This window comes from Galleria mellonella, unplaced genomic scaffold (assembly GCF_026898425.1).
Source record: "Galleria mellonella isolate WM207_F2 unplaced genomic scaffold, CSIRO_AGI_GalMel_v1 utg139, whole genome shotgun sequence".
Lineage (NCBI taxonomy): Eukaryota > Metazoa > Arthropoda > Insecta > Lepidoptera > Pyralidae > Galleria > Galleria mellonella.
Genome location: NW_026441995.1, coordinates 846,508 through 859,643, shown reverse-complemented (window position 1 = coordinate 859,643; position 13,136 = coordinate 846,508). Strand labels below are relative to the sequence as shown.

General features: G+C 36.6%; 1 protein-coding gene across 2 annotated transcripts in view; it reads left to right on the top strand.

Annotated features, from left to right (window-relative positions):
• Positions 1-13,136, top strand: part of LOC113511459 (allatostatin-A receptor) — a 168,461-nt gene that overhangs the window by 142,556 nt on the left and 12,769 nt on the right. For both annotated transcript variants that reach the window (XM_052903377.1, XM_052903378.1), the window contains 2 exons: positions 3,109-3,978; positions 11,102-11,257. In XM_052903377.1, the coding sequence (XP_052759337.1) occupies positions 3,154-3,978; positions 11,102-11,257 (981 nt within the window). In that variant the 5' untranslated portion in view covers positions 3,109-3,153. The remainder of the gene's footprint in view (positions 1-3,108; positions 3,979-11,101; positions 11,258-13,136) is intronic.

Below are 13,136 nucleotides of genomic sequence, written 5' to 3'. Positions count from 1 at the left end.
GGTTTATTGTGCTGGCCCTTTACAAAGTTCGCTCCAAATTCCTGTCAGTGATGGGAAATTCAAAACGTTTTTAGCAACTATGTCTTTTATCTTCTCATCCTGAGATATATAAAGTGTATATTCCAAAGGAAATATATCGTTTGTGCATGAGTGGGCTGTAGCCACAAATTATGTGCTGCGGCGTTTCTACCTCATGGTGACAAAATCGGCACATAGTTTTTGAGTATGGGCCTAGTCGCTATGTGTATTTTCTATCTAGCCATATTAAGCCCAGGAGGTTTACTAGTTTCTTAGCTCATACCTGCGACTTCGTTTTGCACGAGTGGCTTATATTTCCTGACTAAACGGAATGACAAGTAACCTATGTCCTTCTTCATCTATTACGTGTATACTGGGGGCAAAGGGATTATTAGTAATGGGGTATAATGACCCTATTGCTACCAATATACCCTATCAGGTTGACCTCCACGCGGTTTCCCTGGAAACCATTATGATTAAGTCTTGCTAAATTCGTCACAAAGGGCTAATTGACCTAATTGAATTATACAACTTAGAATGGCAAACAAGCTGACGGTCCATCTGATGGAAAGTGGTAACCGTCGCCTATAGACACGAACAGTACCATGGATATAACAGAGTATACTCTTTCGCCTATGATACCCCTCATAAGTTGTCAAATAAAATAGTAAAATGTTAAATAAATAAATATAGAAAATATAAGATTTTTCCAAAAACAAAAAAATTTAATAATGTAAATTTAGCAAGAGTGGCAACACATAAATATTCTATTGTGGCACGTTTCAATTTATCACATGTCCAACACGGACGGCTTTTCTGTAGGACCTATAAAAACATTCCAAACCTTTCAATAGTAAATGAGCTTATTTGAAGTACTTTTCAAGATAACATTCCACATATAAATGTTTTATGAGCAGTATTATTAAGTATATTCTTTAGATTTTAAATACGTGTAATTAGATCGAGAAAGCTCGACTAGTTCCGGGATCAATTCGTGAACCTTAAGTTGTAACCTACGTCTATAGACATGAGCAGTACCATGGACATATCAGAGTATACTGTTTCGCCCATGATACCTCCCCATGCGTTGCTATTCCTGAGGACTCAGGTGTTATTCCTCTGCACCCTGTAAATTCACTGCCATATCCCATTATTCATAACACAGCCATGTAAACAACTGCTTCACGGTAGAAACACGAATAGGACAGAGGTACCCAAGCAATCGACTTTTGTACAATCTCCCTCTGGTAAGCTTTGGTGATATTTTGAATGAGATGCAGCTACCAACCTCTCCACTATTAGGTTCCCCTATGTGAAGACGCCCACAGGAAGGAAGGGGTGGCCTATTCTATGCCGGGGCTACACGACAAAATAATAAATATTAAAGAATAATATATATCCTTAAGCAAACAACCTTCTTTCATGGATAGTTGAATGGGAATCCAACCACATCGTTCACGAACAAAAGCAGTTTTATTAATAGACACAGAGAAATGTTCTTAGAATCAACATATTTTAAGAATAATATAATACATAACAAGTGCGTAAACAAAAGTTGTTTACGAAAATGAAAGACTTGTATTAAATCGAGGTTTGATGAAGAGCCAAGAATAGATGGACTGATTCAGTAAAAGGAAAGCAGTGTAAGATTACTAGTTTTATTATTTTTCCAAAAAATATTTGAGAGAAATTGAATATTTGATATTATTTTTGGATTCCAACCGTTCTTATCGACTGACTTCGAAAATAAATAGGTTCTCAATATTGTTAATATTTTTTTATGTTCATTATATCAACCGTTACTGTCCACTGCTGAACATAGGCCTCTCTTACTTGGCAATCGGATTGACAACCGCAGTTAGACTTTCAGTGATGTTTTAAGTGGAAGGCTGCTGCTTCGATTATGCATGAGGAAAGCCACACGGCATTTTTTTTTTATATTTCTTTCTTTTGGAATTTTTTTTTATCTGAAAGGTACTATACTATAGGTAGGTGTACTTATAAATTGATCCCGTAAACATTTTATCAATATTTGTTCAACAGTTTAGGTTTTAAGTCAAAATAACTGCTTTTGGCACGACTGAAGTCGTATTTATTTCTGTTAAACATGGTTTAATTATTTTCTTCTTTTTATCGATCACCAATTTTTTTAGGAACTTACAAGTGATGGTATAGATAGATAGATACTCTTTATTGTTTCCTCCAAAAGATTACAATAGTAAACTTATTATAGATACAAACAATTACAAGAAATAATCACAACGAGAAAATAATGGGCGACTTTATCGCTAAAAGCGATCTCTTCCAGGCAACCTTTGGATGGAGAGGAGTAATTAAAAACTAATTATAAAATAATTACAAAACAATGAATTATAAAACTGTTATAATATTTCATTGTCATCAGTTACATTTTGAATTTCAATAAAACCAATGTCTGTATGTAGGTACGTATAGCGTATGACGAAGTGGCGAACAGAGCCGATCTAAACCGACACCGCACGAAGGCTCTCAGTGTTGCAGTTCGATAAAATTCGAACAGCATCAAAATGTAACTAAAGTACATTATTGCATGACTTAAAAGAATTCTGAAATGTCCATATTAGATGTAAGGTGTGCATACGTTTTATTAAAAGTAGCGTTTTTTTTATCAGTTACACTTCTTGGCGCCAAATAGCTACCGTATTTTTTTTCTTTCTCCTCTACCCAAAGATTGTGTGATATTTATCTTTATATTATTATTTAAGTGACGCAATAAAGAGTAAATCAATAAATAAATAATTTGGCAGCTGGATTCGCTATACTAGTATGGAAGACTGAAAGTATTTTATGGTCTCAGACCCATGACTCTTTAGGAAAAAATTACAGATTTACCGATAGAACATATCCTTCAAAGATACTAATTGTTACATTTAAAAGGCTGGCAACACACAAGCAACTCCTCTCGTGTTGCAGGTGTTCATGGTCGACGGTGGCCGCTTTCCATCAGGTGGACTATCTGCTCGTTTGCCTTCCTAACAACAAAATGAAATTGTAGCCTACATGTGCTTGAGTTCCATTATTCCATTAATGCAATATTTTCTTTTGTTACAGGTACCACCTCTCCAGAAAGTAATGAGACTCTAAAACACTAACGAAATGGATTCGACAGAAGATGAATTTTACAACATATGCCTGAACTTAACTACAGAAGAAGTCAGCCTGGGAAGTTGCAATTACAGCAGTGAATATGAAAATGGGGAGTTACTCGAGAAGGTCGTGTCTAGGGTTGTGCCAATATTCTTCGGATTTATCGGCATTGTCGGATTGGTGGGAAACGCACTGGTTGTTCTGGTCGTTGCTGCCAACCCTGGCATGAGATCGACTACCAATCTCCTAATAATAAACCTGGCTGTGGCTGATCTCCTATTTGTAATATTCTGCGTACCATTCACAGCTACAGATTATGTAATGCCAAGATGGCCTTTCGGCGATTGGTGGTGTAAGGTTGTTCAATACTTCATCGTGGTAACAGCTCATGCGTCAGTTTACACTTTAGTGCTGATGTCTTTAGACAGGTTCATGGCTGTGGTACACCCAATCGCCTCAATGTCGATAAGAACCGAAAAGAATGCATTGCTAGCAATAGCTTGCATTTGGGTGGTGATTCTGACGACGGCGATACCTGTAGGAATTTGCCATGGAGAGAGGGAGTACGCTTATTACCATAGAAACCATTCTTCGTGTGTATTTTTGGAGGAGCAGGGATATAGCAGACTAGGTTTCCAAATGTCTTTCTTTCTGTCATCCTATGTGATCCCACTGGCATTGATCAGCGTACTGTATATGTGTATGCTGACGAGGCTATGGAAGAGCGCGCCAGGGGGAAGAGTATCGGCGGAGAGCAGGAGGGGAAGAAAGAAAGTAACCAGGATGGTTGTGGTTGTGGTCGTCGTTTTTGCTGTATGCTGGTGTCCGATACAGGTTGGTAAATTTTCAAATATGAATTATAATATTTATGTGGTGAGATATGGCTGTTCGATGGTAAACAGTTACCGTAACCTATGGTATGCCTGCAACATTAGCAGCACCAAGTGCGAATTGCCGACCCCGAAGAAACCTTAATATATCCTTTTTGAAAAACCCCAAACTGTAGTCTTTAGGAAATACCTCGGCAAGGAGCTCATTTCACAGCCTGAGTATTTGCGGGAAAAAAATTTCTTTGAAACTGCACTACATGGCCATTTAGATGCAAGCGTGTGAGAATGAATTCCTTGTCGATAGCAAGCGGTGTAATGATTAAATACTGTGGCCATCATTACAAACATTTCAGAAAAACATTGTAGTGCATGAGAATGTTGCCCATGGTGCTGTTCATGTCTGTAAACAATGGTTACCATTCCCATCTTCAGCTCGTTTGGCATTCGAAGTATCCAAGCTTATTCTTCTATTTATTATTCATGGGCATCATCTAATTTATAGATATCACTGGAGATAAAGTTTAGTTTTTTTCTACTTACACTATATTTATACTATTCATTTACATTCCATTGTTGGTGGCTAGTCTCTTCCTACAAGAAGAGGATATTTGCCTGCTATTACCATAAAGTCAAGCGGATTGGTATAGAGTTTTATTTCAAATTATCCTTCTTCTGCACTTGTGTATTGTAACTTGGCCCCATATTCGCTTCTTGTGAAACCCTAAAGATTAAAAATAGTAATTTATTGTATTATTTATCTGTCTTCACATGGAATATACTTATATATATATATATATATATATATATATATATATATATTCTTTATTGCACAAAAACATACAGTAACAACAATAAGTTAATAACAATGTTAGCAAAGGCGAACTTATCTCTAAAAGAGATTTCTTCCATTATTAACATTAAGATATTTAATTGTCAGAGTTTAACAATGGTGTACTCTTGTATGAAAAGTAGAATAGGTTAGGTTTTATATGATGTCTCTATAAACAAAATTGTAGCCATAAATCAAAACGGTATACAAAATGTTACTTAGTAGAGTCTAGATCTTTTTATTTTAAGGTTATATATTTTAAACTTCTGTCAAAAAGTTCCTATTTATCTTCAACTGTCATCAGCAAGCTGGCGATGTAACGAGCCCCTTTCCCCCTTTCCACTCACTTCCTTTCTCGGCCCTGTAGATCTAAATATCTGTCCAAGTCTTCTTAAACGAGTTTTTCCTCAAACAAGTAATTATAACAAATTTTTTTGGTTGGCAACTCTCAAGAAACCGAAGACCAGTCGTGAACTGACAAACTATAATGCAATCATAAATATTAAAGGAAAAGTTCAATTAACGGTTAACCATTAGTTAAAACTAATGCTATTAAACTAGAAAACTTTTAATGGAATAATTCACAGTGGTATAATTAACATTATGTTTTTATATAATATATAAAAATCCCTTGTTCGTGCAGGCTTATCTCCGAGACCGCTGTTTAAAACTTTTTCCGATTTTAAGAAATTTTACAATTCATTTAAAAAAGAAGTAGGTTCTCAGTTCGATTGTATTTTTTTTATGTTTTTTTTTTTCTCATAATTCTGTCAGTTATTAACAGATTTGGATTTTTTTTTATCTGCAAAGATATATCCTTTCAAATGAAATACCAATAATAATCAATAAAGTTAGCTATCCTTAAACGATAGATATATGCCATCCAGGAGTTTTTTGTATACCTATATAAAAAAAAACAATCCCATCGTACATTGTTTTATTATTTTTTAAACAGATCAGGCAGCGTTTTCGATGAAATCTCCCAGACGAATTGATGTTTTCCGACATCTTCAATAAACGTAGCCATATTTTAACCACTTTACACAAAACTTTAAGGAATTGTACACGCATATGTTTCTCAGGAATCAAATTAACTAAATGACAAATGAAAACCGCATATAAATCCGTTCAGTAGTTTTAGAGATCATCGCGTATATACAGACAGACCAACGCGATGGGGAACTTTGTTTTATATATTTTTTTTTATATAACTTAGAATGGCAAATAAGCTGACGGCCCACTTGATGTAAAGTGGTAAACGTCGCCTATAGACATGAGCAGTACCATGGACATAACAGAGTACACTGTTTCGCCCATGATACCCCCCATATGTTGCCATTCCTGAGGACTCAGGCGTTATTCCTCTGTACCCAGTAAATTCACGCCATATCCCACCCTTCAAATCGAAACACAGCCATGCAAAAACAACTGCTTCACGGTTGAAACACGAATGAGACAGAGGTACCCAAGCAATATGTAGTGATCTGAAATATATTTATTTAATTATAAATGTACGAGATTTTCCCAAACACAAGCCTTATCAGCTTCATGTGAATTCAACCCACATTCCATTTGGAAAACAATCATATGTATGAATCAGATTCTCGCTCTGTACAGTTAGTTAATTTTAGAGATATCTACAGACTAAACATGTCAGAGCGTGATGGGAATATTTCTGATATACTATTAGGCGTTTATATTCGTAAATTTTAAAGATAAATTTATTTCAGGAACGATAATATTGTATTTAACATCAGAAATGTTTTGTGTGAAAAACATACCAGAGGTAGACTTTGTACAACAGTCGTTTGCTTGGACACCTCTGTCCCATTCGTGTTTTTACCGTAAAGCAGTTGTGTTTGTATGGTTGTGTTTCCATTTGAAGGGTGGGATATGGCGTGGTTTTACAGGGTACAGAGGAATAACACCTGAGTCCTAAGGAATGGCAACGCATGGGGGGTATCATTGGCGAAACAGTATACTCTGTTATGCCCATGATACTGCAAATATTTATAGACGACGGTTACCACTTTCTATCAGGTGGGCTATCAGCTTGTTTGCTTTTCCGAGAAGCATAAAAATATTTTTAAAGTTGCATTTCGAAATCAGCCCCAATGCTATTTCTAAATATTCGTCAGGTATCCAATAAGGCATTAAGTATTGAATTGTTCCTTAATTGCCATCTTCATCCTCTCAGCCGTTAACTGTCCACTGATAAACGTAAAGCTCCCCCTATTGGGGGGTTTTATCAATAGTTGCCATGAATTGTTCCTTACATAGAATTTACTAGAAAGCTCTTTGAAATTTCCATAAAACAAATATATTTGGAAGAACGAATTTACCTATTTTGGGTGTATTCGTAGAGTGCCTTGATCGCTTATCAAAATTATTCGACGTTCAATTTTATTATTAGGCAAATTGGTTGCTACGTTCACCGCGATGGCAATTTATTACATTTGTATGGGTAAAAATCACGAATTTACCTTGTATTTATGTTGTTTTAACTAGACTAATCTATTATGGATAAGTTAACCTTGTTCTGTCTATAGGCAAGTATAGTGAAGTCACCAAAACCACTGTTTTTTTTTTTTTATACAAAGGCTTATGTTCAGCAGTGAACAGTTAAAGGCAGATATGATGATGTTGGTGATAATGAATTAAATATATGTATTATTGTTAATTTTTTTTTATTATGGCTATTGTAATCTCCCGCATACCTTTGTTAATAATATATTGTGGCTTAACTCAAGTAAGTGCTTACTGAACTGTAAATGTTTGACGTTAGATACAATTATGTTAGAAAGCTATTGTGTTAGTAATGTATTATACTTGAATATATATATATATGACTTATAATATTATTTTGATTATTTTTTATTGTATTAATTATATTACCAAATAATTCATATTTATTTTCAATTGTGTAATGTTTTTTTTATGCAACTTAGCATGGCAAACAAGCTGATAGCGCACCTGATGGAAAGTGGTAACAAGGAGTATTTATACAGAATGTACATTTTTGTTTTTTTTTTTTATACTACTTATAATGGCAAACAAGCTGACGCCCCACCTGATGGAAAGTGGTAACCGTCGCCTATAGACATGAGCAGTTAGATGATGAGAATGACAACAGGCCAGTTAGCCCATCATGATGAATTCATCAGGAATTAACCATGATAGTTTCCAGGGGGAACCGCGAGGAGGTCGACCTGGTTGGATATATTGCTAGCAATGGGATTCTCAGTCTCCATCACTAACAATCCCTTTCCCCCCAGAATATATAGGCGACGGTTAGCACTTTCCGTCAGGTGGCCGTCAGCTTGTTTGCCTTTCTAAGTTGCGTGAAAAAAATGTTATGAGTATGAAAGTGAGTTTGTCTGTTACTTAGTAAGTTAACGGTTCAATAAGTAGTCGTAAAATTATTTCTTTTTCCTCATAAAGTTAATTTTGATAATAATTCTTTTTTACAATCATTAGTTTTTATTTCTGTTTTTAAACGACTTCAAAGAGGTTATTCAATTTGGTTGTATTTTTCATGTTTGTTACCTCATAACTCCGTCGGCTTTATACCGATTTGGAAAATTCTTTTTTTATCTGAAAGGATATACTTACAGATTGGTCCCGTAGAAATTTTAACAAAATCGGCTTAGTAGTACAGTTTTTAAATTAAAATAACTGGAAAAACCACAATTGAGGGTTTTTTTAAGGAAGAACATCTTTAATTGTTGTTTATTTTGTATTATTTTAATCACGATTTAAGCCATTGTTTTGATATTTTGTTTTTATTAAAATCTATTTCTGTGATATGTTGAAAGAAAGAGAAAATAACATAGTTCAAGAATGTGTGTTAATTAGTAGTTTAGTTAGTTTTATTGTTTAAATTAAATTTGTTTAAATTCAACGAAATAAATCTATTGCAATAACCAAATACACACTTATATAAAACGTATAATTATTTTATATCTTTTTCTTCACTTTGGAGATACAAGGGCGGATTTCTTTTTTTTTTGTTAATTAATAACTTTTACAATGCGAGTAGTTCAACAAAATCCAAAATAATTTCAAATCGATTGAATCAGTAATTGTTGAGATATAAATATATTACTGTAAACGTTAATCTTTCCAAAACTACATTGCAATCACAAAGAACGATGATTAGAAGAGCTTTTTTATAAGCTTACTTACTCCTCTCCATCTAAAGGTTGCCTGGAAGAGATCGCTCTTAGCGATAAGGTCGCCCATTGTTTTCTCATTATGATTGTTTCTTGTAATTGTTTGTATCTATAATAAGTTTACTATTGTAATCTTTTGGAGGAAACAATAAAGAGTATATATCTATCTTTATTTAAATTAAATATATTTTTATTTTGACTTCCATGGCGTGCAAAGACACAAAGGGTTCACTTACGCCATTTCGGCAAAGAATCCTAAGAGCCAAGCATTGATAAGTGCCAGAGTAATTAATTAAGATAATGGCGTAACCGGAAGGGCATTTTATTAAATAATTAATCCCCCTTAACCCTATGAGCGGTTCGTTTAGCACTTCTGTTATAATTAATTATACTTCGTTAACTTGGAGAGATTAGATTTTTCACTAACGTTTGGAGGAGAGTAATTAATTCAGCTGAAAATAAAATAAGTGGTTACGAAGATAAAACGGATGCTTGTCTTAACGATCAGAGAGATTAATTTTTTTTTATACCACTGAGATGGAAAACAAGCATACAGCCCACCTGACGATGAGCGGTTACCATAGCCTAAGAACGCCTGCAATACCAGAGGTATTACGCGCGCGTTGTCGACCCTGAAGAAACTTCTCTACCCCCCTTTTGAAGAACCCCATTCTGTAGTCTCTTGGGAAAACCTCGGCAGGGAGCTTATCCCATAACCTTGTCTATTGTAAGAATTGACTAAATCAGTGACGAATCTGTTATTTAATTATATTACTTCATTTACTTCTAAATTCATCATCATGGTAATTTATCATCGTCATCATATCAGCCTTTAACTGTCCACTGCTGAACATAGGCTCCCACCTTAGGGAATTTACCAGTAATTGACACTTGCAAATTGGCAACTGCAGTTAGGCTTTGGGGATGTTTTAAGAGAGACGCTGCTGACCATTCTCTCAGTCCTCGACGACTATGGAATCAACTTCCAGCAGCAGTATTTCCGAACCGATACGACAACATAACCTTCAAGAAAAGAGCATATTTTTTTTAAAAAGCCGGCAGCACACCTGCAATGCCGCTGGTGTTGTGGGTGATCATGGGCGGCGGTAGTCACTTACCATCAGGTGCGTCGCATGCTCGTTTTCCCCGTGTTGTAAAAAAAAAAGTTTAAATTACTAACGAATAGTGTGTATGCTTAGAAATCCTCGGAACGGTGAGATCGCTCCGTGAGGCCTGTGTAGATTCCAGGTAGCTTCTGTGCTTCCGAAGCTGGGTTGGTTGTACTAGTCACGACTCATACGTGCCCAAATGAAAGGCTAAGCGTGGAAAAGAGAATCCAATTTAAAATTTTTTTTATTTGACTATTATGTGTACTTATATATACTTAAAACTTATAATTATTTTCATAAACATGTATGAAAATCCATATCTGTCGTGTTTTGCGGCCAGATAAATTACTATGTAAACTCATATCTGTCCTGTAATTTAAAAATGGAATGACCTTTTACTTCGAAACATGGCTACCAAGGAGGTAACTAATAAAAGGTTTTATTTAAAATTCGAACTGGCTTGCAAATAGAAAGCTGTTTATTAAAAGAAAAACAAAGGAACATTATGGCGCGTGAAAAATTATTGTTGTTCGTTATTCGTCATTGAACTTAAAAAGTAAAATTGTGTTTTTGATTTCCGCGCATTGTTTGAGAAAAGTACTATACAAGCCTTGGCCATAACTAGGCATTGATGAACTCACGTATGTGTGCCTCGGCTATGCCTCGGTGCACATTTGCACGTTCGTCCATCAATACCTCAGTTGCTGGCCGTTGCAGTAATGTACTATTTCCTTAATGTTTTATTCTGTTAATTTTCTTAATTATACAATACCTGCTTGTACAATAATTAGTCCATTACCCTAAGGTTGTCTTGAAAACATTGCTCTCAGCAATAAGACCGCCTTACTATACTTATAAAACTGTATCGTTACATTTATTAATTGTTTTTCCCCCTATATTGTATAATGCAAATAAAGTATATTCAGTTATTCATTCATTATATTGCAATACAGTTTTTGTGCAATAAAGAGAGAAATCAAATTATTTTCGATTGTTGATGAACTATTTTGCTTGTAGATAATCCTGCTGGTGAAGGCGTTGGACAAATACAACATCACCTACTTCACGGTGACGGCGCAGATCGTGTCCCACGTGCTGGCGTACATGAACAGCTGTGTGAACCCGCTGCTGTACGCGTTCCTGTCGGAGAACTTCAGGGTCGCGTTCAGAAAGGTAATCCTTTTAATATTTTGCTTACCGGTATATTTTAATTAATAATAATATAATAAATAGATTTATTTTCTCTTCACAATTCATCACAGTGAGATACAATGAGACATGCTTATATTGAAGTAATCAAATTATAAATATAACTGTGAGAGATTGGTGCCTGAGATAGGTATAAGAATACCTGTATTACAGCTCACCAGGGTCTCACTCCGCAGGGTTACTTACTAAGTACTTTGAATATAATAAATGAATTCAATGTAATAAATATAATTTATAGGAAGAGATAAATAATTATAATTCAATCTGGGAGTTGTGTGTGTGTGCGTGTGTGTGCGTGCGTGTGTGTGTCGGTGACGAAGTCATTCGTCTTTTCTGAGCGCTGCTGACTGGTGACGGGGAAACTCGTCATTGCATTAGCGTGTTGGTACGTCCTTCTACCATGACGGGCAACACCGTTTGGATTACAAAGCGTTCATGAACAAACAATTACTTTTATTTGTATTTATGTTTTTATTACAATTTTAGTTTAATTTCTTTTTTTTATACAACTTAGAATGGCAAACAAGCTGACGGTCCACCTGATGGAAAGTGGTAACCGTCGCCTATAGACATGAGCAGTACCATGGACATAACAGAGTATACTGTTTCGCCCATGATTTTTTTCGCATCTTACCCATGGAGGCAGATTTGCTTCACACTGGATGATCCCGACGCCATTGCCGATTCCATTGCTGATGTGGTGCTTCAGGGAATGGAATTATTTATTCCTAACTCTGTGGTGCCCGTCGGCGGGAAATCCCAGCCCTGGTATGGAGCCTCCTGTAGAACAGCATCTCGTCTGAAACAGGAGTGCTTCCTAACCTGGGCTAAAGGTGTGGCGTCGCGAGATCCTAACACCAGTGCTCTTAAAAAGAAGTATAACTCTGCCTCTAGGTCTTTCAAAAGAGTTTTAGCCACAGCGAAGTCAGAGCATATTAGTAGAATTGGCAAGAGACTGGCTAGTTTGCCCTCTGGGACTCGAGCTTTCTGGTCTCTTGCCAAAGCTGCACAAGGGAATTTCTGTAAGTCATCTTTTCCACCTTTGCGCAGGGAGGATGACTCGTTGGCCCAGAACGCTAAAGAAAAGGCCGATCTTCTTGGATCCATCTTTGCGTCAAACTCGACATTGGATGACGGGGAGAAACCACCACCGACCATCACGTGTTGTAGGAGCTCTATGCCTGACATTAAATTCACGCATAGCTCAGTGCGTAGAGCACTTTTCTCTCTCGAAATCCATAAGTCGAGTGGGCCTGATGGTATTCCTCCAATTGTGCTTAGGACGTGCGCACCAGAGTTGGCTCCGGTTCTTACGCATCTTTTTCGGCTTAGCTACTCATCGGGCATAGTCCCAAAGTTTTGGAAGACTGCTCTGGTGCATCCGATCCCTAAAAAGGGAGATCGCTCAGATCCAGCTAACTATAGGCCCATAGCTATCACTTCCTTATTCTCGAAGGTTATGGAATCCATCATTAACCGTCAACTGCTCCGGTACCTAGAAGAGCACCGGCTGATCTGTGATCGCCAGTATGGCTTTCGACGGGGACGTTCGGCCGGTGATCTTTTGGCTTACTTAACACACCGATGGGCAGTGGCAATCGAGAGTAAGGGAGAGGCCTTAGCAGTTAGTCTGGATATTGCGAAGGCCTTTGATCGGGTGTGGCATAGAGCGCTGCTTTCAAAGCTACCTTCATTTGGGTTGCCTGCGAGACTGTGCATTTGGGTCGCCAGTTTTCTCAAGGAACGTAGCATTAAGGTCGTAGTCGACGGTGCATGCTCTGATTTAAAACCTTTGAATGCTGGTGTCCCGCAAGGCTGTGTACTATCTCCGACTCTGTTTCTT